The 27,146-nt window shown below is 46.1% G+C and overlaps 1 protein-coding gene across 2 annotated transcripts; it reads right to left on the reverse strand.

The window, feature by feature from the left end:
• Window positions 1-25,335, reverse strand: VSIG4 (V-set and immunoglobulin domain containing 4). Of its 2 annotated transcripts, none has more exons than XM_053274051.1 (8): window positions 25,221-25,335; window positions 12,999-13,358; window positions 12,099-12,374; window positions 8,317-8,367; window positions 4,452-4,499; window positions 3,072-3,185; window positions 1,942-1,963; window positions 1-1,647 (listed from the first exon to the last, which is right to left on the reverse strand). In XM_053274051.1, the coding sequence occupies exons 1-8, from the start codon at window positions 25,276-25,278 to the stop codon at window positions 1,419-1,421; spliced, it is 1,158 nt and encodes a 385-aa protein (XP_053130026.1). In that variant the 5' UTR covers window positions 25,279-25,335; the 3' UTR covers window positions 1-1,418. The 2 variants fall into 2 exon arrangements, with proteins under 2 accessions (XP_053130026.1, XP_053130025.1); XM_053274050.1 differs by having other exon boundaries at window positions 12,090-12,374.
• Window positions 25,336-27,146: the final 1,811 nt, after the last annotated feature.

The raw sequence follows: 27,146 nt of genomic DNA on the forward strand, positions 1-27,146 counted from the left end.
CTTTATTTATTTGTTTATCTATCACATTTGTACACCGCCCCAAACTTCCATCTCTGGGCAGTTAACAATAACATACAACACGTTAAAACATACATAGAACTTAAAAGCAATTTAAACAATTTAAAAGTCAAAACAAATTAAAACCTAAAAATTTAAAAAGCCGACAAAGCTTGGGTGAAGAGGTGGGTTTTCAAATGCTTTTTAAAAATTGCCAGAGATGGGGAAGCTCTTATTTCAGTAGGGAGCGCATTCCAAAGCCTCAGGACAGCAACGGAGAAGGCCCATCCCTGAGTAGCCAGCAGATGAGCTGGTGGCAACTGCAGACTGACCTCTCCAGACAACCTCAGTGGGCAGTGGGGTTCATGATGAAGACAATGTTCTCTTATAATACCCAGGGCCCAAGCTGTTTGGGGCTTTATAGGTTATAAACAGCACCTTGTATTTTCCCCGGAAACCTACTGGCAGCCAGTGTAGCTCCATCAGCAAAGGAGTGATGTGGCCTCTCCGAGATGACCCAGAGACCAACCTGGCCGCTACATTCTGTACCAACTGGAGTTTCTGGACTACATACAAAGGCAGCCCCACAAAGAGCGTATTGCAGTAATCCAGCCTAGAGGTTACCAGCAGATAGATGTACCACTGTTTTGCAGTTGTTCATCTCAAGAAACGGACGCAGCTGGTGTATCAGCCGAAACTGATAGAAAGACCCTCTGGCCACTACCTCAACCTGAGATACCAGGGAGAGGTGTGGATTGGAACTGTGGATCCAGAAGTACTCCCAGACTGTGAACCTGTTCCTTTGGGGAAAGTGTGACTCCTTCTAGAACAGGGAGATCAAAATAGTTTCTGGAGTTCTGACCCCGCACAATAAGCACCTCCATCTTATCTAGATTCAGTCTCAGTTTATTCTCCCTCATTTGCTTTGCATAATAATTTGTGGGAAAGAGCCTCCAGAAAAGAGCCTGCCCTTTCTCTTTACAATCCATTTGCCATGTCCTGTGAAAGACTGGTTGGTGCATCCACTCACAGAAGCCTACAACTGTGCCAGTGCCACATAAGCACAGAGATCAGAACTGAAATTGGAAGCCAGGTTTCTAGCCCTTAAGCCTGCAAAGGTAGCCTGGAAGGCCTGCAATAAGACCTTGGAAGCCAGGAATGAGCGCAGATGCTGAAACCTGTGCAGCACCAAAGTGTCACAGCCCTGGGTCATGCTGTCCGTGACAAGCAGAATGCAAATAAATTAGAGTACTTTCAAAAAACTAAATGCACATTTTCTAGCCAAGAGTTTGAGGGTGACACAGTGCCTGAAAGGCACAAGGAGGAGCTGCGAGCTAGTTCTCGGGATACACTTTCAAAGTCACTTCAGAAGTTCCGAAACGAGCCATGTGGCTCCTGGGGTGGCACCAGCAGCTCCCTCCCTACTTGCCATCGGCCACCTCGTATTCCGACTCCATCTTGCACACCAGGGCCTCGTATTCATTCTCGATTTCCTTTCCAGCCATTGGCACATAGATGCTGCCATTCGTAGGCTCTGTGGTGTAGTTGTTATTAACCCTCGGGCTGGATGCCTCGTATGGAAACTCACACGCCCTGACGGGTCCTAGCCAGCTGCCTTCTTCCCTTCTGACTTGCCTGGAACTGTTATTGCTGAAACGCAAAGCAGCAAATATTAGAATCAAATGGATAAAACAGTAGATAGAATCAAATTGATAAAGCCCGTGTCGCCTTTGACTCCAAAGGCGATAGGCAGGATAGGACGTTCGGTAGAGCTGTAACAGAGGCGGGGCTTTTTCTTCCTCTTACAGTGATTGGCTGGAGCTTTTTGCACTGCTTCTCTGGCTCTCTCTAGATCAAGGGTTCTTAACCTTGTGTATGCAGGACTACAACTCCCATCATCCCAGTTTCATGACTGCAGGGCCAGAGACAGAGAGGATCACTTACTATGTCACTTGGTAGATGCGACCTGAAAATGAAACAGCAGGGGTTTAGGTCAATATCCCCAAATAAGAAAATTCATTTTAAAATAGCAAACTGCATCCACTAAAAATCATGTTGTATTCAGCATTGGTGCAACAGCTGATGCAGTATTTAAGAACCTAGGAAGCTGCCTGATATACCGAGTTGGGTCATTGGTCCATCTAGCTCAGTCTTGTCGACACAGACTGGCCGCGGCTCTCCCAGGTTGCAGGCAGGTGTCTCTCCCAGCCCTACCTGGAGATGCTGCCAGAGGGTGAACCTGAGATCTTCTGCATGGAAAGCAGGGACTGTACCACATGGGCTACAGCCCCATCCCACCCCTCCTAAGTGTGTTGATATAAAAAGTCTTAGAGCAGAACTGGAGCCAATGGGGCAGCTCCATATTTGGAACGCCCAACATCTGTTTCTCTCTCAAAGCAGGGCGCTTTCCAGATTAGACCCTGCAATGGGGTCATGTCATATCTCGGAAGTGTGCTTCCACACTTCCTGTGTTGTGACACCGCAGTCCCTACATGGACAGCAGGGTGCCGTTCACATTTCTAGATTTAATCGCTGCGATATAGACCTAGGACGTCATACATCCGGCATGAAAAACTTCTTGTTTTTTCAGATTGTTAGTTGGTATGAGACTGCTCCCCCTGCAGGTTTTATGATTTGCTGGGACGAGGCATCTAGCCGCTTTTGAGCAGCTAATCTGGAAAGCGCCCTGGTGGGATGGCCATCTGGATCAGGGCCCAGATGTTTGGGGAGGTCTAACCCTTTGTTCCTGCACCAGTTCCCTTCCTTAAACTGCCCCCCCCCCGAGCTACCATTAACCACAGAGGACCAAAACAAAACCACTTATAGCTAATATTGGATTCCAAATGTCCCCTTTTGCGTTCAGACTTTCAGAACCTGAATTCAAAGTCTGCAGTCCAGATGTTCCTCAGTCTCCCTCCAGACTTGTGGCTCCATCACAAAGTTCCTGCCTGAAGAAGCCCCCAAGAGGGTCTTGTGTCTCACTGCAACAGAGCACTGCCCCCATCTCCCAGGAGCCGTTCGCTTCTGACCCACCAGCAGGGGAGCCCTTCTCCTCCACACAGCACCCAACTCACCGTCCTTGGGCCGTCTTCTGCAAGCAATGACAGAAACAGCAGCAAAGACCACAACAGCACAGAGGATCGCAATCAGGATGATGAGGTAGAGAGGCAGGACGGCTCTCCGGGAAACTAGAAGAAGAAGAGGAGGAGAGCCAGAGCTGAGTTAGTTAAGGTCGTCTTCTAGCCTATGTTTAGGGAAACAAGGAGCCAGGTTGTCTCTCTGGCAGTGTGGGTCCTCAAAGGTCCCTCGGTTCAAATCCCCTCTCAGCCCAAGATGGCGACTCTGCCTCAGTGCCCCGTCTGTAACATGGGCCAGTCAAGTAGCCTAACTACAGCTCACTTCAGAGGGCTGCTGCAGGGGGCAGCATTCAAATTGAATTCAAGAACCTGGCTACTAATCTAGACCTCCCCAGTTGGATCTGCCATGAACTCACTCAGCAGCCTTCAGCCAATGGTGGATTAACGGAGAGGCAGGCAGAGGAAGCATTTGCCTACGACGACAGCAAAATTGGAGGAGCAGCAGATTTTGCTCCTCCTCAAATTTTGCCACCCTTCTCTGTGGGCAGTGGCAGCTGCAGCAAAGGTGGAGTGGGCGAGGAGAAAGTCCCCCTCTTTTACCTTATTTTTTTAAAAAGGCAAACCGTTTTTGTTTAAGGTAAAAGGGTGGCAAAAAGCTTAATCCGTCCCTGCCTTCAGCACCCTACTCCCTCTCAGTCACCTGCAATATTCCTTTGCAAGGTTGTTGTAGGCACTTTAGCTCACAGCACGATGGCAAGGAGTGATGACAGGCGGGGCCCTGCATCTTGGAAGGAGTCCTGCCTCCCCCTCTGCACATGAGCCGATACCCTACTCAGCAACTGGTCCAAAACCAGCTCATCACCTTCTGCTTGCAAGGGAGGTCTCGGTTCAACCCTGGCAGCATCTCCAAGGAGGACTGGGAAAGACCCTTCTCTGTTTGATGGGCTGGAGAGCCGCTGCCAGTCAGAGTAGGCAATGCTGAGCTAGATGGACCAAGAGTTTGGCTCCGTAGAAGGCAGTTTCCCAGTTCATCGTGTTGACCTAAGCCTGGCAAACCCTAGTTCCAACCCTCACTCAGTCATGAAGCTCACTGGATTCCCTTGGGCCACTCATTCTCTCTCAGCCTAACCTACCTTACCAGGCTGTTGCGAGGATGCCATGGGGGGAGGAAACCATACACACTGCCCTGAGCTCCTCGGGGGATTAGACATAAATGCAGCGACTAAAGCAAACTATCAGACACACTGCTTATGCTTAGGCAAAGTCAGCTCAGCTGAGGGCATCTGAGCATGAAGGACCTCCTGAGTGTGAAGCGTTGTGCTTGGCAACGTCACTTTCGGGTCTTTCTTCCAGTTCTCTCAGACAGCTCTATCTTACCTTGCTTGGACAAAGCATTCCCAGACACTGAGGAAGTTGCAGCCTGATCTGTAAATCAAGCAAAAGATCCTGAGTTCAATGAAGGAAATCCATGTTTGTAAACCAGCTAATATCGATATCAGGAGTTCCCAACCTCTGGTGCTCCAAGAGCTGCTAGACTACAACACCCATCATCCCCGGCCACAATAAACTGTAGCTGCGAACAAAGGTAGTCTAGGCAGTGTACAATGTTTAAAGATTACAGCAGCAATAATAAAAGCAATTAACGTAATCTTTAAGTGAGAAAACAGATGCTTCTTCGGGGGTTTTGTAAAGGCAGCCAGAGATGAAGAACGTCTTGTTTTGACAGGGAGCACATTCCAGAGCTTTGGGGCAGCCACAAAGGAGGCCCAGTCCTGAGTCGCCACCAACGAGCCGGCGGAAACCCTAACTGGACCTCCCCAGATGAGCTCAATAGGCGGCGGGTTTAATGACAGAGGAGGCGCTCTCAGGGTTCATTCATGAAGCAACTAGAAAATCATGATCTATCCTGTGAGATATAATCAAAAGCTGCCTTGAACCAATAAAGACAGCAGCACACAGTACCTGCCCCTGGCTGGTTTCTTTATATTTATCCACTCCGTGTCTCAAGGCTAGCCCTTGGTCTAGAGAAGTTTGCCCAGTTCTAAATCCCACTTGTTCATCTGCGATTACACTTTCTGGATCCAGCCAATTATGGAATGTCCAGGATAGGTGCCTACACTGGTGGATTAAAGGAGAGGCAGCAGAGGCAACCTGCCTATGGCAGCAAAATTACCCCAGTGGCAAATTTTGTTCATCTGGGGGGGCGATTTTAATGGTTAAAACTGCATGTGTGCAGAAAGGCCCGAAACTGGGTGACTGCAGTCATGTGGGAGGTGGGTGGGCTTGGGTTAGGAGGGGTATTGCTGCTCTCTCCAAGCCGTGCGCCCACAAATCTGTCTTGCCTGCCCCGCCCCACCGCTGTCATAATTTGGGAGGTGGGCTGGCGGGTGCGAGGGAGTTCTCACTGCCGTGCTCCTGTGCAGCGGCAGTTTTAAACATTTAAAAGGTTTATTTAAACTCCCCCCCCCTTCCTCCCTTGCTGCTGGGCTGATTACAGGCAGATCGACAGCCTAAACCCACCCATTCCATCCTGAGGACACTGGTGTTGGTTAAAAACTTCCCCCTACTTTTCCAGCAGGGTCCACTCCTCTCTCTCTCTCTGATTGCCTCACACAATGGGAAGTTGAAGCTATTGCTCACCTTCCAGGGTGGTGGTAGTGGTGGTGGTGGTAGAGGTGGTGGTGGTGGTGGTGGTTTCCCACACTGTACTTGTATTCTCCCACACTCTAGTTTCTGGAGTGGTTTCTGCCACGATATTTAATGCACGTCAGAAGAGAAGCTCCCCAGGGGCTTGGGAATCAAAGGGGGTGCTGCTGAACACTCCCCACTGATGATGGCTTACGTCCTGCAATCTGGACTCTGACACACCTCTGCTCTCAGCCAAGACCCAGCACCAGAAGTGAGCCCAGCTGGGAGGAAAACCTCTGGTGGGAGAGAGGCAGGGAGGCTCCAGGGCCCCGCTCCCACCCCATCTGCCTCTTTGGAGCTTAAACCTGGGCTTCGGGCAACCCTGCTTTGTACGTGAGCAGTCCCAGCCTGACTGAGGTGGATCTGGTTCCACTAGGGGTCCGCCAGTCCTTCAGCCATTGTGGCTTCCTGGGATGTTGGGAGCTGCAGCCCAGTGATGCCGGGGGGGGGGGGCAGGGCAGAGTCCCCAGCCCATGCCATGATGCCAAGGTTGGCCCTTGGAAGCAGGAGGCCTCATGCAAAACTAGCCAAGCAGCATCCCTTGCAGGCGGCCACATGACCTCCCAAGACTCAAGCCTGCTGCGTCTCCCCATCCTGGGTTCTGCTTTCTGGTAGTGCTAGAAGGTGGTAGGATCCTGGGAACTAGAGAGAGTTCCGGAGGGGCCGGAGGGGGCGGGATCTGGCTCTTGGGTGAAGATTCCAGGACTCTTCTTCACCGGCAGTTTCCCCAGCACAGAGCACAGCCCTGACCCTTCGCAGGCCAAGCCAAGAGACCTGGCTGGGTAAGACCATTGCAGAGGACAGGGAGGAGAAGGGCAACGGAGGTCACTTCCAAGTTTGGCCACCTGCTCCAGCAATCAGTAGGCCAGAGGCTAGCCAACTACGTGACCAGAGTGGGAAGCAGTCCAGCCTTGGCCCCACTGCCTGCATTCCACTCTGGCCCCATCCAAACAGACAGCAGCTGAATCCCAGGATAGCCCACACGGCATCCCATTCAGCCTCCTCCATGCTCTGGGGTGTGCCTCAGGTTTAGAGCCAGGTCACAGCTCAGGTCAGGCAGAAGGACCTGCAAGGCTGAGGAAGCCCTGGTGCCTCCCAACTTGCCACCACCTCCCCCGTGACTAAGCTTGCCTGCACACACAAGGGTCCTTAAGGGCCTCTGCAGACACCTTGTTTAGGAACATAGGAAGTGGCCATATACTGAGTCAGACCACTGGTCCATCTAGCTCAGTATTGTCTTCACAGACTGGCAGTGGCTTCTCCAAGCTTGCAGGCAGGAGTCTCGCTCAGCCTGATCTTGGAGATGCTGCCAGGGAGGAAACTTGGACCCTAGATGCTCTTCCCAGAGTGGCCCCATTATCCCCTAAGGGGAATCTCTTACAGGGCTCACACATCAAGTCTCCCATTCATATGCAACCAGGGTGGACCCTGCTTAGCTAAGGGGACAAGTCATGCTTGCTGCCACAAGACCAGCTCTCCTCTAGTGGGTCTAAGAACGTGGGAAGCGGGACACCAGTTTTGGGAAATGGTGTGGGGAGAACCATTATAGTATTTATATCCTGCTCTTCCTCCAAGGAGCCCAGAGTAGTCTGCATGGTTATGTTTCTCCCCACAACAACCCTGTGAGGTAGGGTAGGCTGAGAGATAAGTGATTGGCCCAGAGCCATCCAATGAGTTTCATGGCCAAATGGAGATTTGAACTCAAGTCTCCCTGGTCCTAGTTCAACACACTAACCATTACGGTGGGTGCATCTCAAATTGGATAAGGAGAACACTCCCCCATCTCTCCCAGGACTGCTGCTGTGATCAAAATCAGGGTCATTCCTGCTTTAACGTGGAAAAAAAATGAATGGAAAAGAAACCTTTGGGAGAAAGTAGATAATTTAACCAGGAACATATAATGTAGGGGCTACAACATCATCCAAGGATGTGCTTCCCCATGGCCAAGATCCTTCTGTCATGCTTACTCACAAGTAAGTCCTGTTCAGCAAAGGGCATTTTCAGTGTTAATTGAAAAGGGTCCTGTGTGCAAGTCCTGCCTGTTTTATTGCTCCCTGCTGAGCCCAGTTGGCAGGGATTCGTGCTGAATTGTGCATTTCTGCTCCAGTGAGGGAAGAATTGAGTCACTGGTTTCCTTGCAGTATTTTTAATTCTCCTTTTTCATAGAGCAGTATTTTTTTTTTGTTCTCCTTTTGCTTATGTATAGCAAAATAGCATCACTTGACTATAAGTAATTAAAAGGAAAACAATGAAAACAGTCAATGAAGCCCTCCCTGCAGGAATGCAGAGAGGCCATTTCATAGGCAATGTCATGGATCCTCCTTCTGCATTCAGCAGCAAACAATAAAATGGGCAGGAAATGCAATGAGGAAACTTTACATTGATTAATTACTTCCGTTTAATTTTATTAAAGGCACCAGCAGCCCTTAAAAGCTTCAACAGGGCTTTGCTTGTCTACACTGGACGGACGGGCGCTGCCTGGTAGCTCTGACTGAGAACTCCTGCCTCCCCCCAAAAGATTACCGCCCCATCCAGCACTTAGCAGATGACTCACTCTTTGTGGTGTCCCACTTGATCTCCGGCCCCTGAGTAGTTACTGGATGATCTGCAAGAAAAAGTACCAAGCATCAGTTTGCCACGGCCTCCATCAAGACTAAGAGAAACCTTGGTGGCCTGTTTGGGAATCTCCTCCTAGGAAACACTGGCATTCCCCCCACCCCGCCCATGATACACACACCTTTTGAGGACACAAAAAAGACATCATATACAATGAAGGAAAAGAGTGTGTGTTGCTGATAGGACAACTGCTGAAGGATGTGAATACACCCAGTGTTTCACAACGGAGAAGCAACCTGTCTAGAGAGCAGGAGGCTGTTGGTTCAAATCCCCACTGGTGTGTTTCCCAGAATATGGGAAACTCCTATATCAGGCTGCAGCGATATAGGAAGGTGCTGAAAGGCATCATCCAAGGGAAAAGCCACCATTGGGTGGCCCCATTTGGGAGCAAAACCACTCCCCTGCGTCTAATGGGTATCTCTCGGGTAGATTCCAGATGGTGGAGCTTGGTGACAGTTGCTCCTCAAAATGGGACCTGCTATATGGAGTCCCCCAGGGCTCCATTCTGTCACCAATGCTTTTTAATATCTACATGAAACCGCTGGGTGAGGTCATCAGGAGATTTGGGGCTGGGTGTTATCAGTATGCTGATGACACCCAAATCTACTTCTCCTTTTCATCTTCAGGAAATGGCACTCATTCTCTAAATGGGCTGGATGAGGGAGAACAAATTGAAGCTGAATCCAAGCAAGATGGAGGTGCTCATTGTAGGGGCTCAGAATCTGAGGGATGAGTTAGATCTCCCTGTGATGGATGGGGTTACACTCCCCTAAAAGGAGCAGCTGCACAGCTTGGGAGTATTCCTGGACCCAGGCCTCACCCTGGTCTCTCAGGTGGAGGCCATGGCCAGGAGTGCTTTCTATCAGCTTTGGCCGATTCAACAGCTGCGCCCATTTCTTGAAGAGGATGACCTCAAAACAGTGGTGCATCAGCTGGTAACCTCCCGGCTCGACTACTGCAATGCGCTCTACATGGGGCTGCCTTTGTATGTAGTCTGGAAACTTCAGTTAGTTCAGAATGCAGCAGCCAGATTGGTCTCTGGGGCAACCCGGAGAGACCATATTATGCCTGTTTTGAAACAGCTACATTGGGTGCTGATATGTTTCCAGGCAAAATACAAAGTGCTGGTTATTACCTTTGAAGCCCTGAATGGCTTAGGTCCGAGTTATCTAAGAGAGCGCCTTCTCTTACATGATCCCCACTGCATGTTAAGATCATCTGAGGAGGTCTAACTCCAGTTGTCACCGGTTCGTCTGGTGGCAACCCAGAGGCGGGCCTTCTCTGTAGCTGCTCCTGGGCTATAGAATGCACTCCCGGCAGAAATTTGTAATTTGAGATCATTGCTGTCCTTCAGGAGACAAAACCTACCTATTTGGCCTGGCCTTCCAGGGTTTTAAATGATTAACTGTTTACAATTATTTTAAATTGTTGCCCTGATTTTCAGGGCTTTGGGGTATTTTATTGGTTTTATTGTGTTTTAATAGTTTGATTTTAATTGTTAATTTGTTTTAATTGTTTTTATCATGCTGTGAACTGCCCTGAGCCATTTTGGAAAGGTGGAATAAAAATCTCATAAATAAATAATAAATAATAAATAACGTCAGACGTGGGGGCAGAGCTGGTGGGCCACGGCGGAGGCAGCACCTGGGCCGCCACTTGGGTCCCTCCACACCTGGCCTCATCTCATACTGCGTGGGTAAACGACTCCTGTATTCTACCAATAAAACCACATGGCTTTGTGGTCGCCAGGAGTCGGCACCGACTTGATGGCACAACCTTTCCTTTCCTTTCCTTTCCTTTCCTTTTTTGGTACCCAGTGCATCCTCAACAGGGATATTTTTCCGAGCAGTGGTTGTGATGCTTCAGGCTATGTTGGGATTTTTGCCATGGACACTGTCTCAGTTCTTTGTATGGGGGCTGTTTCTCTATGTGAATGTCTCAATGTACTGGCTTGCAGGTGGAGTCGCAGTTAGTTTGTCTGCTCCTCACCTGCAGCCATGAATTCAAATGGAGAGGTTCTCCCTCTCTGACTGTCACTCTGTTTATTGTTTTCTTAGCCTATGTTTTGGTTAGTAATAAATATCAAACTTTTGTTTCTCAGTTGAAGTTGCTTCCTGTACAATTACTTACAGAGGATAAGTAATTTCTCTGCAACAGTCTATAACTTACAAACCAAGAACCCATGCAAACCATTAAGAGGGGCTGCAACTAGAACACTTCATTTTCAGATTTGGAAATACCGCAGTTCCTCCAATTTATGAGCATTCCTGAAGTGAGAGTTGATCACGATTCAGATAGGTTTCTAATCTGCACCCACCCAACCTTTCACTCAGCTGACCAATGCCCAGGTAGGGTAGGGCAGGCAGGGCACGTGCCCCGGGTGCCACTTGAAGGGGCGCCATTTAAAAAAATTAAAAAATCTGTGGGCCATTTGAGCATGCACGGCAGCCATTTTGTTTTCAGTGGCCATTTTTAAAAAACAAAATTTATTTTTTAAAATGGCCACCACACATGCTCAAATGGTCCTAGAGGCCAGTGCGGGGAGGGGGAACCTTTGCAGACCCCACCCCACCCCCCACGGCCTTTAGGAAGCCCCTTGAAGGGGCTACAGGTTAAAAAAATATTTTTAAAAAATATAAGTGACTGTACACATATTCAGTTTGGCACTATGCACAGAGAATCAGGGCTTGTGAATACTGAGCTGAAGTTTATGAGCTAGGATTGTATTCATTTGCTCTTTCTTTGCTTCTTGGGATAAGTGAGTTAAATGTGATGTCTTAATAATATGGCTATTAATGGTGAGTTTGTCTTTGAATCAGTGTGAAATCCTTAGTATTAAGGCCCACTGGGAGTTTCTTGCGCTCTTTCTCTCATTTTAACTGTCTTTCTGAAATACTAGAATATACTCCAAGCAGTGACACAGTTTACTCTGCATATCCTTTAATTATTTTCAGAGTATCTGGGAAAAGTCAAATTCTCCATTGATTTTTAAAACTTATGTAATGGTGATGCTACAATGCATAGTAGAGAATTACACAGGCACTTCTGTTTAGTTTTCCAAGTACACCTCCACATAGTATTTGGGTATTTCATGAGCCCCCACATACTGAAATTTGTAGTTTTCCAGCATTTTTTGGTCTGGCTATGTCCACTGCTAAGTAGTTTTTGAAATATTAAAAGATTAATGAGCTTGACTTGTATTTTTCAGCTGATATTATGGTAAAGTTATCTGAAAGATGGGTGTCAGATGTTTGGACAGGGGGCATAATTTCAGTGCTTGCCCTAGGCGCTATTTTTCTAGATACGCCTCTGTCAATGTCCCTGTTGACTGCCCATCTCAGGAAACTCCCACGTTCTGCTCTCTACTTCTCTTCATTTCCAGAGATCAGGGATCAGATAATGAGTCATCTCATACACCCAATGGGCAGGATCTGCCAGATAGGCAGCTTTGTGGACTCGTGCGAGACGCTTGCCAGAGCTGTGACTGCCACAAAAGTGGAGGAGGAGGAAGCCACAGGGCATAAGTACCCCATGCATGCACTGGTACTTCTTCACATCCATAAACTCCTAGGATGAAAGGGGGAATCAAGAAGGTTGGTTCAAATGGTGTCTGGTTCTAGACAATGTTTGGTTGACCCATTAAAGCTTTGTATGTGAAGAATTCCCATACTGGAGCTCTTAATATAGATGCCAAGCCCTACTGATAATTACTTTCCTCACCAATCACCGTGAGCAGAACAGGGTCGCTCCTACTTGCTTGTGTGCTAATTCGGTTTTCTGCCTCACAGTAGTATTTTGCACCATCACGTGGACCCACCACGCCGAGGTCAAGTATAGCAGCCTCCACAAGCAGTCTGTTTCCTCCTGGCATTTCTTTGTACCATCGGTACGTGATGCGTGGAGAGCCACTGGCCACACAGGTCATGGTGAGCCGTGTTCCCGAGACCACGAAGGATCCCGCGCTACTGAGTCGGACGAATGGCTTGGTCACTGGAACTGGAGAGCAGATCGATTTACCAAGGAAGCATAGCAGTGAAGTACAAGTAACTAAAGAAGACCCAAGCAATGAAGCAAGTAAGGGAGGGGAAACGAAGGAAGGCGTTGTGAGATCATGGAGTTGCAAGTATCAGGGGGATTAGCAACTTCCTAGTCCTCATCGTGGTCAGAGAAAAGCTTGGGAACCCTTCCCTTCACCCTCAAAGCAAAATGGAAAACCTGAATAGAAAAAGCAAAAATGTGTTTAACCTGGTCTGGATGCCTCATCATTGCAAGACAAAGAAGGCTTGTGTGCATATCCCCCCCCCCCTCACCTGGTGCCCTGCAGAGTCATTTGGGGACAGAATGACCCCACCAGCCTTCATCACATTAACATCCTATGTTATAGCCACTGTGCAATTTGGGCTGGCCAGAATGTTTCATCCCCCACAGGACTATGCAGGGGTGGCACATTGGGAGGTGCACACTTTATAAAAGTTTGTGACTCATAAATATATACACAAGATGGAAATTATGCAAAGCTAAGTAAATACATGTCTGGTGGTGGTGGTGGTGGTGGTGGTTATTTTCGTATTTATGATGGCAGGATGCTGTAAAACCCCAGCCACTCCTTCTTAAGGTTACCTTTCTTGACCCTAAGTGTGGTAGTCCACTCTTGGGTTATCATGCTCTGGTCTCCAGACTGCCAGGTGACTTCACAGGTGTAGTGTCCGCTATCTGTCATCTCCAGGTCTTTGATGATCAGGGAGACGTCTCCTGGAGGTTGCTTCGGGACGCTGAGTCTGCCTTGGAAACTCACCAGGAGTGTCTGGTCTCCAGAGCTACCATCTCGGCGGAAGATGGTCCTTGGGCCGTGGTCTTGCTGGGAGGATTTCCAAACGACGTTTTCCTCCCTGAAGCCAGGAGAGGGTTCGTAGGCACACGGTAAAGTAACTGCAGCTTTCCAGGTCCCACCGATCTCCCGTGTGCCATTCAGATCCAGAGCTGTGGGGGAGAAGCAGCACAAATGTCAGCAGAAGATGATGCTAAGAATGAATGCAGGTGATCTCTAGACAAGTCAGCAACGTGCAGGGAAGTGGCTCTCGAGTCTGTGTTCTCTTGCATGAAGGTTGCCTTATGCTATTTGATTCTGGAAAATGATCCCAAACATGTCAGATGTTTGGCTCCTGAACTTCAGTTGAAATACATTCCAACTTTCTAAGAGGACAAAAACAATCTACTGGTTTTGTTAAGAAGTCACCATGCCAGAAGAGAAACATTCAAACGTTCCCCCAGACAGCCAAGTGTCCTTCTGACATGTTGGGGAGATGAACTAAGTATGATTGTGCAACCTGATGGCATCTGCCACATGCTATACATCACAGCCTGATCTCCCCTTGTGCAATGCGTGCAAACACTTGGTGTATCTGGTACATCCTCCCACCCCGCTGAAAGGAAGCTGTTTGTTTATACAGTATATTTGAACAACAGGGAGCAAGGAAGGAAGGACATGAACTGTTTTAAAGACTAGCAAATTTACTGTGGCATAGAGTTCCATGGGTCAGAGCCCACTTAATCAAATGCATTAATCAAATGTCAAAGAGATGATACATCTATGCCAGCTCGACTCCCAAAGGGTTGGGGATATGCTAGTCACAACCTGCTCTCTCTTTCTCTCTCCTGCATGCCATTCCAATTTCAATGGCATGAGCTTTATTCAATCATTAAGCTGTACACAGATGTCTGCACACTTGTACATGTATTTATGAAAATGACTGTACCTGCACTCATTTGAAAAGTGAAGCTGAGAAGAGGGCCCTCAAATGCATGGTGTGGATAGGAAGTGTGTTGCTGTACCTGGGTCCAGCATAACCTGGGTCAGAATCAGCCCTGTACACGAAGGGTGTGCACAGAACCAAAAAACGCAGCTCAGCTCGAATTCAAATCAATTAGAACCAAATTGTGTTGCTCGGAACTGGTTTGGTCAAACTGACTTGCCGGTCCATTGACTTGCCGGTACAAAATGAGTACCCAGAATGTTGGGGGCAATATGCTAAAATCATTGTAAACCGCTTAGAGAGCTCCGGCTATAGAGCGGTATATAAATGTAAGTGCTATTGCTATTGCTATTGCTATTGCTATTCTGTTTGACCAAACTGTTTCAGCTGTTCAGGTGGCCAATATAATTATAATTTTATTGATTGATTGATTGTTAAATTTATATACCGCCTTTCATTAAAACAATCCCAAGGCGGTTTACAGTAAAATTTAAAAACAAGATGGCAAGAAAGACAATTAAATATTAAGTGAAAAATATTAAACAAATTGATTAAAATTTTAAAACAAAAGCATAAAAGCAATACAGAGTACAAAGAGCAGCAGCAGAGAATCACATAAAAGCCTGGGCAAAAAGCCAAGATTTTACACTCTTTCTAAAAGCTGTGATGGAGACCGAGGAGCAAATAGCCACTGGGAGAGCATTCCAGAGATTTCCCTTTAGAAGTACTGTGGTGTGTGTGTGTGTGTGTGTGTGTGTGTGTTCTCTTTCAAATGGAAGGGGTGGCTGGTGGGGGCGGCGAACGATGAAATAAGCTCCCTGCCTGACCAGCATGGCTGCCAGCACCACCGCTCACCCTCCAGGCTCAGCCCCAAGCTTGCTCCTCCCTTCTTTACCAAGCCTCTGGCTGGGCGGTGGCTCGGTTCTAGACTCTGTGCATGCCGAACTGGTTTGCCCCAATCGGGCCTGGTTCGATTCGGTCATTGACTGCACCGCCCCCGGTTCAGTCTGCAATCAGACCTCTGAACCAGGCCCAGTTTGAGATGAACCAGTTCACAACGAACCATTCATGCACACCCTTATCATACACAGCGGAGGCTGAGCTGTCACAGGGAAACACCTCTTGGTTGTTTGAAAACGTTTCAGCCAGTGAGGCATTGGCAGTTAATGCTCGCGCCCACAAACTAGATCTGAGGTGAGAAGCTCGGCTAGGACATATGCTTTTCATGTACAACCTCGAAGGCACTCTGTGTGGCTGTCCAGGATTCGGAGTTTAGTTCCACAGTTTAAGCAGCTCCTAAAGAACAGAGATTCCTACCTGGGGTGGGGGATGTAAAGGGAAACAATGCAAATAAAGTTGCACATACACATACATACACACACACACACATATATATATAATGGGTGGGGGGGTGTAACACTACAAAGTACACTATCATTTATGTCAAATGAAAGGTCCCTTCAATGCATTTCTTGTGGTACTTGAAGAAAGACTGAGGAGGATAACCATGATTAATGACTAGTGGGAGGGGCTGCCTTGAAGACTTTGATTGGTAGAGCCAAGGAAGGTTCCAAGATGGCTTACACACACACACACACACACACACACACACACACACACACACACACGAAAGCCCATCAATGCTAATGACACACAGACCATGCAGAACAGGGTGCACAACTTTGGTCCTCCCTGCTGATATTGGACTGCAACCCCCATCATCCCTATTGGCCACTGTGGCTGGGGATGATGGGAGTTGTAGTCCAACAACTGGAGGGCTGTAGTTGTGCAGTCATGGCTTCCCCATGTCAGATCTAGCCTGGCCCTGAAGTGTTACTTTAAGTTGTAGATACACACTCTTAGATTTTGTACTCAAGAGGCTATTGAGATCAATTATCAAAAAACCAAAATCATGGCTTTTGCAAAATGGCCCAGACAGCATAACTGGTCTATTAATGGTCATAGGATAGCCCAAGTAAACTCTTAAATATCTAGGAGTGGTATTTCACTCTTCAGGTTCACGTAGCCCCCACCTTAAGTCCACTCTGATGACGGCTCAGCGTACTACTAATCTTATTATCTCTTTTTATTACTCAAAGGGAGCTTCTTATATCCCTGCAGCAATTAAATTATTTGTCACCAAAGTTTATCCCCAATTGTTGTATGGTGCCCAGTTAGGACCGGCTAGAAATTTCTCGTCTTTAGAAGCTTTGTAATCTAAATTTCTGAGATCGATATTATCGGTCCCCCGCTGTGTTCCTACTGTTGTGTTAGGAAGAGAGGTGGGCTGGATTGGAATGGTAACCTGTTACTGGAAAACAGAGGCGTCTCTAGGGGAAATTGCGCCAAGGGGAAGCACTGAAATGGCGCCCCCTGTTCAAGCATCTGACACCCATCTTTCAGATAACTTTACCATAATATCAGCTGAAAAATACAAGTCAAGCTCGTTAATCTTTTAATCTTTCAAAAACTATTTAGCAGTGGATGTAGCCAGACCAAAAAATGCTGGAAAACTACAAATTTCAGTATGCTGGGGCTCATGAAATATCCACATACTATGTGGAGGTGCACTTGGAAAACTAAACAGAAGTGCCTGTCTAATTCTCTACTATGCATTGTAACATCACTATTACATAAGTTTTAAAAATCAAGGGAGAATTTGACTTTTCCCAGATACTCTGAAAATAAATAAAGGATATGCAGAGTAAACTGTGTCACTGCTTGGAGTATAGTCTAATCTTTCAGAAAGACAGTTAAAATGAGAGAAAGAGAGCATGAAACTCCCAGTGGGGCTTAATACTAAGGATTTCATACTGATTCAAAGACGAACTCACCATTAATAGCCATATTATTAAGACATCACATTTAACTCATTTATCACAAGAAGCAAAATAAGAGCAAATGAATACAATTCTAGCTCATAAGCTTCAGCTCAGTATTCACAAGCCCTGATTCTCTGTACATAGTACCAATCTGAATATGTGTACAGTGACTTATATTATATTTTTAATTTTTAATTTTTTTTAACCTGTAGCCCCTTTGGGGGGCTTCCTAAGGGCCGTGAGGGGGTCTGCAAAGGTTTCTCCTCCCCCCACTGGCCTCTAGGGCCTCACAGGGACCATTTGAGCATGTACAGTGGCCATTTTTAAAAATAACTTTTTAAAAAAATGGCCGCTGAAAACAAGATGGCCACCACACATGCTCAAATGGTTTCTGTGAGTCCTGGCATGGCCTAGGGCCTCACAGAGGCCATTTGAGCATGCATGGTGGCCATTTTGTTTTTGGTGGCCGTTTTTTAATTTTTTTTTTTTTTCAAAAATGGCGCCCCCCTTCAAGTGGCACCTGGGGCATGTGCCCTGCCTGCCCTACCCTAGATACACCCCTGCTGGAGAACCATCATCCTATTTGGGTTAAAATTTGTGGTCTCTTGTGTGGGCCTGGCCTCTCTTATCAAAACTGATTCGTTCAGGTTCAGGTGGTCCACCCAGATCAGGGGCAAACTAGCACATTATGGGTTCTCTACAGAAGAAATCCTTAAAATGGATTGTGACCGGGCCAGGAAGGAAATCAAGTAACGTATTATAGTTCTAGATCTTCAGGAGGAAGTTGCTTTTGCCCAAGAATGTCCATTTGGGTGAGCAAACAATTAGCTCTAACCCCGCAAGTTATCTGTGTCTTGTTATTGTTCCCAAATTTAGATGCGCTTTGACCTTAGCGCATTTGGATGTCCTCCCCTCCACTGTTTTAGAGGGTAGATTTAAAGGCACACCTTTTCCTGCCCGCCGATGTCCACAAGTCAAGTGGAGACCAGTGTGCATTCTATTTTATATTGTGATTTTTATAGGGATGCCCATTTAGGATTAATTTCCCCTTTGCTGACTGATTTTATAGGGCATCCCAATGATTTTTATCTGAAGTTTTTATTAGCCAATCCTGATGAGAATGTTATTAATAGAGTGGCCAGGTACTGTTATATAATTTGAAAAATCCGTTCAGGTTTTTAAATGTTTGATCTTGATATATTTGTTCTTATGTTTTCTGTTTTTCTGTGTCTGTTCTTTTTTGTGTTTTTGTACTCTGGTCTATGACCGTAATAAAGATTGGATTGGATTGGATACACACTCTTAGTCCAGAGAGGAAAAGAAAATAATAAAAATAAAAATAATAAAAATATGATCCACTGGAACTTTTGCAAGAATGACAAATTGCCAGCAAGCAAGAATTGGTGGAATCATCCAATTGAGAAGGTCACAGAAAAACGAGGAGGCAAAAATCCTTTGAGATTTTAGAATACAAACTGATAGGTATTTAGCGCACAATACGCTGGATCTGTCAGTCATCGAGAAGAATTGGGTTCTGATAACTGATATTGCAATCCCAGGGGATAGACGAGTCGGCAAAAAACAATTGGAGAAAATAACTAAATACAAGGGCCTTCAGATTGAAATTGAGCAGCTCTGGAAAAAGAAAACATTAATGGTACCAATAGTTGTTGGTGCCCTTGGTGCAGTACCAAAAGAACTTGAACACCATCTCAACCCCTCAGGCATCGATAAAATTACAGCACATCAGCTACAGAAGGCCACACTACTCAGGACAGCACGAATACTATGATGCTATCTTTAATTTTTAATTTAGTTATCCTAGACCCTTGGAAAGGGCCCGATAATTAAAGTACCAAATCCAGTCAATAACATCTGGTTGACTGTGTATAAATTAATTAATATTGTTTTAATGGCTTTAATGCTGTTTTAAAATATTCTTTTAGAAATTTTAAATTGTTGTAATGTTTTAAACTTTTCCTTTTTGTTTTAACTAATGTATTACTTTCTGTTTTTATTTTGTTGTAAACCACCCAGAGACGTAAGTTTTGGGAGGTATAAAAATATGTTAATAAATAAAAATGATAAATAAATAAATAGCATAACAACAACAACATTCTGCACAGCCTTTAGGTTTTTCCTGCATTGCTGTTTATTTTGTTCAGTTTAATCACCACCAGATTTAGGGAACAAAAGTGGTGATTAAGACAAGAGCAGCAGCCAGGATGTCCAGGTCAAAATTCCCCTTCTCTTCCCCTAAGTGCATATTGATGGGAATGTGAGATGATGAGACACTGTTGCGTTGTGTGTTCACACCAACGCAAGCAGCATTGATGTCAACACATCAATCACATCCATTGCGACACCCCAGTGGGGAGAGAAGGGGGAACTTGACAGGCTTCTTGTTTTCTTTGCCAAATTTGTCACAGTCTCTTCAGGATATTGGCAGCTCCCCCCTTAACTCAGAGATTCTCAAACTGTTGGATTACCACTCCCATCATCCCCTGCCATAGCGGCAGGGAAGATGGGAGTGGTAGTCCAACAATATTGGGGGACCCATTTGAGAACCTCTGCCTTAACCCAATAAGAGTAGCACTATCAACTTGTCTCCTCTTTCTGTGTATCTATCTTCTTCCTTCCCTGCATATCCAGTTATCACATTTTACCTTTTTAAAATGATATATCATAGTAAATGCATGAATTGTCACAAACACAGTTGCTGCAATGTTCTAGAAAAGACAACCCTCACTTTGCAAGTTATCTGCTCCCCTCTCAGATAAAACAGAGATTAAGGGACTGAGATAGAACTGAGAGTCCACCCACCCACGACCCACTCGCATCTGATCAATGGCTCATTGCTTTTTTAAAGACTCTCTCATTTGGGCTATAGTCTTATGAATGCTTACTTGGGAGTAAGCCCCACTTGAACTCAACAGGGCTTCTTCCAAGTAGACACAGATATGAACAAACTGCAGATGCAGAAGGTGTCCAAAAGCCCAAATAGGTTCATAACTGTATTAAAAGATCAACTAACAGGTCACAAAGTTTTGAGCAACCTTTCAAGTATGCCAGAACTCTTCAACAGGATGGATTTTAGGAGAACAATTTAGAAAAAGTGGCAGGAAAGAGAAAAGGCTGAGCACAGTGGAAAAACCTCAACATCTGCAGTTTGCTGCAGTCTTAAAATGGAGTTCAGAAGAAGAACTTCAGGAGAGGAGAGCTGGTCTTGTGGTAGCAAGCATGACTTGACCCCTTAGCTAAGCAGGGTCTGCCCTGGTTGCATAAGAATGGGAGACTAGAAGCATGAGCACTGCAAGATATTCACCTAGGGGATGGAGCCACTCTGGGAAGAGCAGCTAGGTTTCAAGTCCCCTCCCTGGCAGCATCTCCAAGATAGGGCTGAGAGAGATTCCTGCCTGCAACCTTGGAGAAGCCGCTGCCAGTCTGTGTAGACAGTACTGAGCTAGATAAACCAATGCTCTGACTCAGTATATGGCAGCTTCCAATGTTCCTAAGAAGTTACAGGATTTAGATTAGACTCTGCTACATGCAAAAGGGATTTCAAGTGTCACCAGGGGTTACAGAGACAAAGAAACAACAAAGGACTTCCCTTGTTTTAGATAGATATAGAAATAGAAAGTTAAGAGATACAGTGAGGGAAATGAGTATTTGATCCCCTGCTGATTTTGTCTGTTTGCCCTTGACACAGAAATGACCAGGCTATAATTGGAATGGTAGGTTTATTGTAGCTGTGAGAGACAGAATAACAACAAACAAACCCTCAAAAGCCCAGTGCCCAAAAGTCAGCGATGGATTTGCATTGTAGTGAGGGAAATAAGTATTCGATCCCCTATCAACCAGCAAGATTTCAGGCTCCCAGGTGTCTTTTCACTATATGCAGGTAACGAGCTGAGATGAGGAACACCCTCTGTAAGGGAGTGCTCCTAATCCCAGCTTGTTACAGTACCTGTATAAAAGACGCCTGTCCATAGAAGCAAGCAATCACTCAGCTTCCAAACTCACCACCTTGCCCAAGACCAAAAAGCTGTCGAAGGATGTCAGGGACAAGGTTGTAGACCTGCACAAGGCTGTACTGGGCTACAAGACTATCGCCAAGCAGCTTGGTGAGAAGGTGACTACAGTTGGCACGATAACTCACAAATGGAAGAAACACAAAATAACTGTCAATCTCCCTCGGTCTGGGGCTCCATGCAAGATCTCACCTCGTGGAGTTGCAATGATCATGAGAACGGTGACAAAGCAGCCCAGAACTACACGGGGGGAACTTGTCAATGATCTCAGGGCAGCTGGAACCATAGTCACCAAGAAAACAATTGGTAACGCACTACGCCGTGAAGGACTGAAATCTTGCAGTGCCCGCAAGGTCCCCCTGCTCAAGGCAGCACATGTACAGGCCATCCCCACCGTCAAACATGGAAGTGGACACATTATGCTTTGAGGGTGTTTTTCTGCTAAGGGGACAGGACACCTTCACCGCATCGAAGGGATGATGGACAGGACCATGTACCGTCAGATCTTGGGTGAGCACCTCCTTCTCTCAGCCAGGGCATTGAGAATGGGTCGTGGATGGGTATTCCAGCATGACAATGACCCAAAACACACAGCCAAGGCAACAAAGGAGTGGCTCAAGAAGAAGCACATGAAGGTCCTGGAGTGGCCCAGCCAGTCTCCAGACCTTAATCCCATAGAAAATCTGTGGAGGGAGCTGAAGGTTCGGGTTGCCAAACATCAGCCTCGAAACCTTTCTGACTTGGAGAGGATCTGCAAAGAGGAGTGGGACAACATGCCTCCTGGGTTGTGTGCAAACCTGGTGGCCAACTACAAGAAACGTCTGACCTCTGTGATTGCCAACAAGGGTTTTGCCACCAAGTACTAAGACATCTTTTGTGAAGGGATAGAATACTTATTTCCCTCACTACAATGCAAATCCATCGCTGACTTTTGGGCACTGGGCTTTTGAGGGTTTGTTTGTTGTTATTCTGTCTCTCACAGCTACAATAAACCTACCATTCCAATTATAGCCTGGTCATTTCTGTGTCAGAGGGCAAACGGACAAAATCAGCAGGGGATCAAATACTTATTTCCCTCACTGTAGCAAAGCTGGAGATTAATTTTAGGCAGAGTCCTGGGTAATGAATCTCAGGACTACACAACACCCCACGCGCCATCCCCAGCCATAATGGCATTCAAAAAGATACCTGTTGTGTTGCATCTCTGTATGAGTCTGCTTCACCTCTTTTGAATGTATTGGAGATAATCTTGTTCTCTATGAGAATTATTATTGGATTAATATTTGGCATAACTGGAAACATGATCAAAGCTCCAATGCAGTTATACACTGCATGTCCCCCACTAACTGAGCAAAGAGGCACCTTTTTGAAGTAGCAATTCCCATATATTTAGCAGGGGAAAGGAACTGGCCCTCTTCTCCCCACCCCCAGCATAGCATCTCTCCAGTGGCTGTTGCTGGGGTTTAGCTTATGTTTCTTTTTAGATTGTGAGCCCTTTGGGGACAGGGAGCCATTTTATTTTATTTTATTTTATTTATTTATTTATTAAATCTATGTAAACCACTTTGGGAACTTTTGTTGAAAAGTGGTATATAAATATTCACTGTATTTGTATACACTAGTGTTTCTGTTGTGTGTTATGTATTAATGAATGTGTCATGAACTGCATTGTGTAGTTTGTTATGAATGTTATTATGCTGAGTGCTACGCTTATTGTATTTCATGTTTTATATTGTCACTTTGACTAGTATAGAGTGGGATGTGCTTTTTGGTCTCATATTTAACTCTTTATGATTATTATTTGCAAATGATTTAGTGATTGGAATTATAGTCTTCATATTATAGTTCACTTTCTATGTGCCATGTTGTATTGTCGGCCACTGGATCTGTTGTGCATGATTCCAGGTCTAGGTTTCAGCTCCTTATACATCAGTTCATTGGTGTTTATACCATGTTAGCCCCTTGGTCTGTCTAACTTTCTACGCTGACAGCCAGCAGATCTCCATGACTCCAGGCAGGAGTCTTTCCCAGCCCTACCTGTGCGCTTTCCAGATTAGACCCTGCAATGGGGTCATGTCAGATCTTGGAAGTGTGCTTCCATGCTTCCTGCATTGTGACACCGCAATCCCTACGCGGACAGCAGGGTGTTGTTCACATTGGCAATGCCTTGCTTTTAATTTAATCGCTGCGATATAGAGCTAGGACATCATATATTAGGCGTAAAAAAGTTGCTGGTTTTTTCAGATTGTTAGTTTCCGCAAGACTGCTCCCCTGCTGTTTACATTTAGAATGTGGCTTGCCTGAACGGAGGTATTTTGCTGCTGTTGAGCAGCTAGTCTGGAAAGTGCCCTGGGAGTTATTCACACTTGGATTCAGGCTTCGGGGTAAAAGTTGTGTGAAGCCACTTCGAAGTACACTCGCGGCATTGAGGGAAACAGCCCCTCCCCTCTGCTTTCAGTTTTCTTTTGAAACAAGTCCACATGGCAGGTGTCAGTGTTTTCCTGCCAGCCAATGGAGGCAGGGGGGAGAGCTCCCTGCAGAGAAGATCTGCATTTGTAAACAGAATGTCCTTCTTATCATGCCAATGATTCTACGTCAGTGCCTCTCCCATTTGCTCTGGCGTTTTCAGAAAAAGTAGCTTAAAACCAGCATTTTTTAAACCCGGACATACTTTGAGATAGGCTCGAATTCACATCACAAAACCCAATTTGTGTGTGGAGTGTGGAGCTTGAAGGGACTTCAGGCTAAGTTTGGCTGGTGTGTGAACGCACACACTCTCTTCTGAAGGAGATTCGGGCCAGAAGCCCTGTGTGTCAAGCCTCCTGGAGATGCTGCCAGGGAGTGAACCTGGGGCCTTCTGCATGCAAAGCAGACGTTCGACCACTGAGCTACTATGGCCCCGTCCCCTAAGGGGAATATATGTAGTCTCTCATCCATGTGCAAGCCAAGGCAGACTCTCCTTAGCAAAGGGGACAATTCATGCTTGTCCCACAAGACAAGACCCTTTCTGATATCAAGGAATCAATAAGACTAGCACAACCAGTTTTGCAGCCCCCACAAAGACAAAAATGTGTCCTCCTGTTTTGCCTTTCAAACTAACCTCTGCCCTAACCCACCCAGCCAAGAAGCAATTTTGTGTACATCAGCTGTCTCATGCATATGGCCGCTTGCTAGACAGAAAACTGCAGGCATCCATCAGATTGCCAGGAGCATCTAAGGGGAGAAGCAGCCTGCCTGTGAAGAACTGCTTTGCGTGTGCATTCCAAAGCGCATCCCCAGCCACATTCTTGTAATGTATCACGTATTAAAATTTATTTAATTTAAAATATTAGCAGCTCCTTCGTGCATGGCTGGAGCTGGATCCACTCTTCAGAAGTTACATCCAGTCATGTTAAACATTCTTAAAATGCCATGCTGAGGTTTGTTTGTTTTTCCATCACACTCCTCCAAAGTTTTTTTTAAAAATCAGCATTTTGATTATTACTAGGAACATCACCTTATTATAGAGATGTTGGTCAATAAGTCATTTGAGTTTTAGTATACAATTGTATGTAAGTAAAATAATGAAATGGAATCAAGAATCATTTGTTCTTTGTTCTTAGAAGATGCACTGTTGGGGCAAATATAATTTCGATTCCTATGTGATAAGACAGGGGTTTGTACCTTTTAAGTGTTCACCATCTATAGTTTTTAGAAATACTTTTATTTCTAAGTATTTCTAAAAACTATAGATCGTGAGCCCTCTGGGGACAGGGAGGTATTTAATTAATTAATTAATTTCTGTATGTAAACCACTTTGGGAACTTTGATTGAAAAGCGGTATATAAGTATTGTATTGTATTGTATTGTATTGTATTGTATTGTATTGAAAGTGTGTGTGTGGTGTGTGTGTGTGTGTGTGTGCACGCACATGAGAGAGAGAGATATTTGCTGTCTGATTAACCAGGAGCACCTAAGATTTTTAAGCACATCACCTAATAAATTGATCAGATATTGCAGCCCTAATGATTACATTTACAACATCTGAAAAAAGTGTAGCTTGAGCCTATACAAGCTTACTCAGAAGTAAATCTCCATTCAGATTCAGTTCAGAAAGTTCAGTGGAACTTTCTCCCAAGTTAGTGTGCATAGGATTGCAGTCAAAGTCCTGTAGATACAGTTTTTCATCTTTCTTGAATTAAGTAACTGTCATATATTATTTTAATACCAAATTGGCAAGGGGAGGCAGGCACTCACCTTTCCCAGGGACAGTAGCCACAAGCAGCATCAGCCATGGCCAAAATAACTTTTCCATTCTTCACAGAATTTCACTTTCTTGCTTTTGCTAGTGTGATGCTTCTCTCCTCTTCCAAGACCAGAAGTAAAGTAAGCCCAACTTCCTTTTCTTCACTCACTGTATTATCTTGGATCTTAGGCTAGTGCTGCTTCCTCTCTCTCTCTCTCTCTCTCTCACACACACACACACACACACACACTATTGGAGTTGGAGGCAGCAAGGAGGCTCTTGGAGTGAGTGGTCAGATAATAAAGCCTTCTTCTTGCCACTCTCTTGGAGCAGGAAAATGCACCTATTTCTTGAGGCAAGGCTTTTAGCAAAAGATTCTCACAATACTTGTTTCCTAGTTGCTACAATTGAGTTACAGGGCACCTGAAATGTGCTGGGAATTTGATTCATGGATTTGTGATGGATTCAAGCACTGGGTGCTGAGTTTATGCCATTTCCCAAAGGAACTGAAGCACAGAATTCTAGAGAGGATCTATTTTATTGCATCTGCTGGTAGTTTAATGATGCTGTAAGTGTGTATCTGTGTGTGTGTCTGTCTGTCTGTGTCTGTGTTACACAGGACCCCTTTTCGGACAAAATGAACCCCAAGGGCACTACAAAACGGAGCATGGGCAGAAGAGCCTATTCGGCTGTTCAGTGCTCTGTGTATTTGTTCTAGCTGATGAAGAGTTCCATGTAACTTGACTGCTTGTGACGGCTTAAGTTTAAGTGCAGTGTAAGGTTCTTGCCATCTCAAGTGGTGCTCAACCAATGCTCAGAGAGAGAAGGGCTAATTTGCTGCTGGGCGATTCTAGGGCCCCAGCTTCCTCTTGGCTGAGCTCAGCCCAGCCTGGCACTAACTGAGCAGCACTGCACACTGTGCTGTTTCACGAGAGCCGGCTGAGACAGGAACAGAGGAAGCTGCCTTATACCAAGTCAGCCCACTGGTCCATCCAGGGCGCTTCGCTTTTCAGACTAGCTGCTCAAAAGCAGCAAAATGCTCCGCTGAGGCAAATCACTTTCACAACGTGAAACCTGAAGGGGGAGCAGTCTCGCGAAAATGAACAACCCCCCAAAACAACACCTTTTTAATGCCGGATAAACGACATCGTAGCACTAAGTCGCAGCGATTAAACTGGAACAAGGCATCCGACATAAGAACGGGAAGCAGCTGGCGCTTTCGTCGGGACTGCGGTGTCACGACACAGGAAGCGTGGAAGCACACTTCAGAGATGCGTCGTGACCCCGTTGCAGGGTCTAGTTTGGACTCTGGAAAGCGCCCAACTCAGTTTTCTCTATACTGACAGCAGCTCTCCAAGGTTTCAGGCAGGAGTCTTTGAGGTCATTCACACAACCATTTCTGTTGCCGGGAAGGGCGGTGAGGGAGGCAGGATCGAACCCACCTTCCCCCCAGATGTGCTGTGCGACACGTAGCTCGTGCACCCACATGAACAGCGAGGATCTCCAGAGACCGGAAAAATGAAGCCCGGCCTCCAGAGAGTCCTTAATGAACCACGTGAGGAGCGCAGTGCAGGGACAGATTTCCCCAGGCACCCAGCTCTGCAGTCTGAGCAGACTCATGACCCTGGACCTGAGTAAAAAAACCTCAGGCTACCTGGGGAGGCAGTGCCAGGATTGGCCCCAATTCCGGCACATCACACAAGCAGCCCTAACCAGGTAGGGCTGCCCAAGGCTCAGCAGGGCTGCTCATGTGAACAGCCTCTTTGTCTTGCCCAACCTGGTGGGGACAGGAACATAGGAAGCGGCCATATACCGAGTCAGACCATTGGTCTATCTAGCTCAGTTATATTGTCTACCCAGACTGGCAGCGGCTTCTCCAAGGTTGCAGGCAGGAGTCTCCCTCAGCCCTATCTTGGAGATGCTGCCAGGGAGGGAAC

The sequence above is a fragment of the Hemicordylus capensis genome, chromosome 11, assembly GCF_027244095.1.
Source record: "Hemicordylus capensis ecotype Gifberg chromosome 11, rHemCap1.1.pri, whole genome shotgun sequence".
NCBI lineage: Eukaryota > Metazoa > Chordata > Lepidosauria > Squamata > Cordylidae > Hemicordylus > Hemicordylus capensis.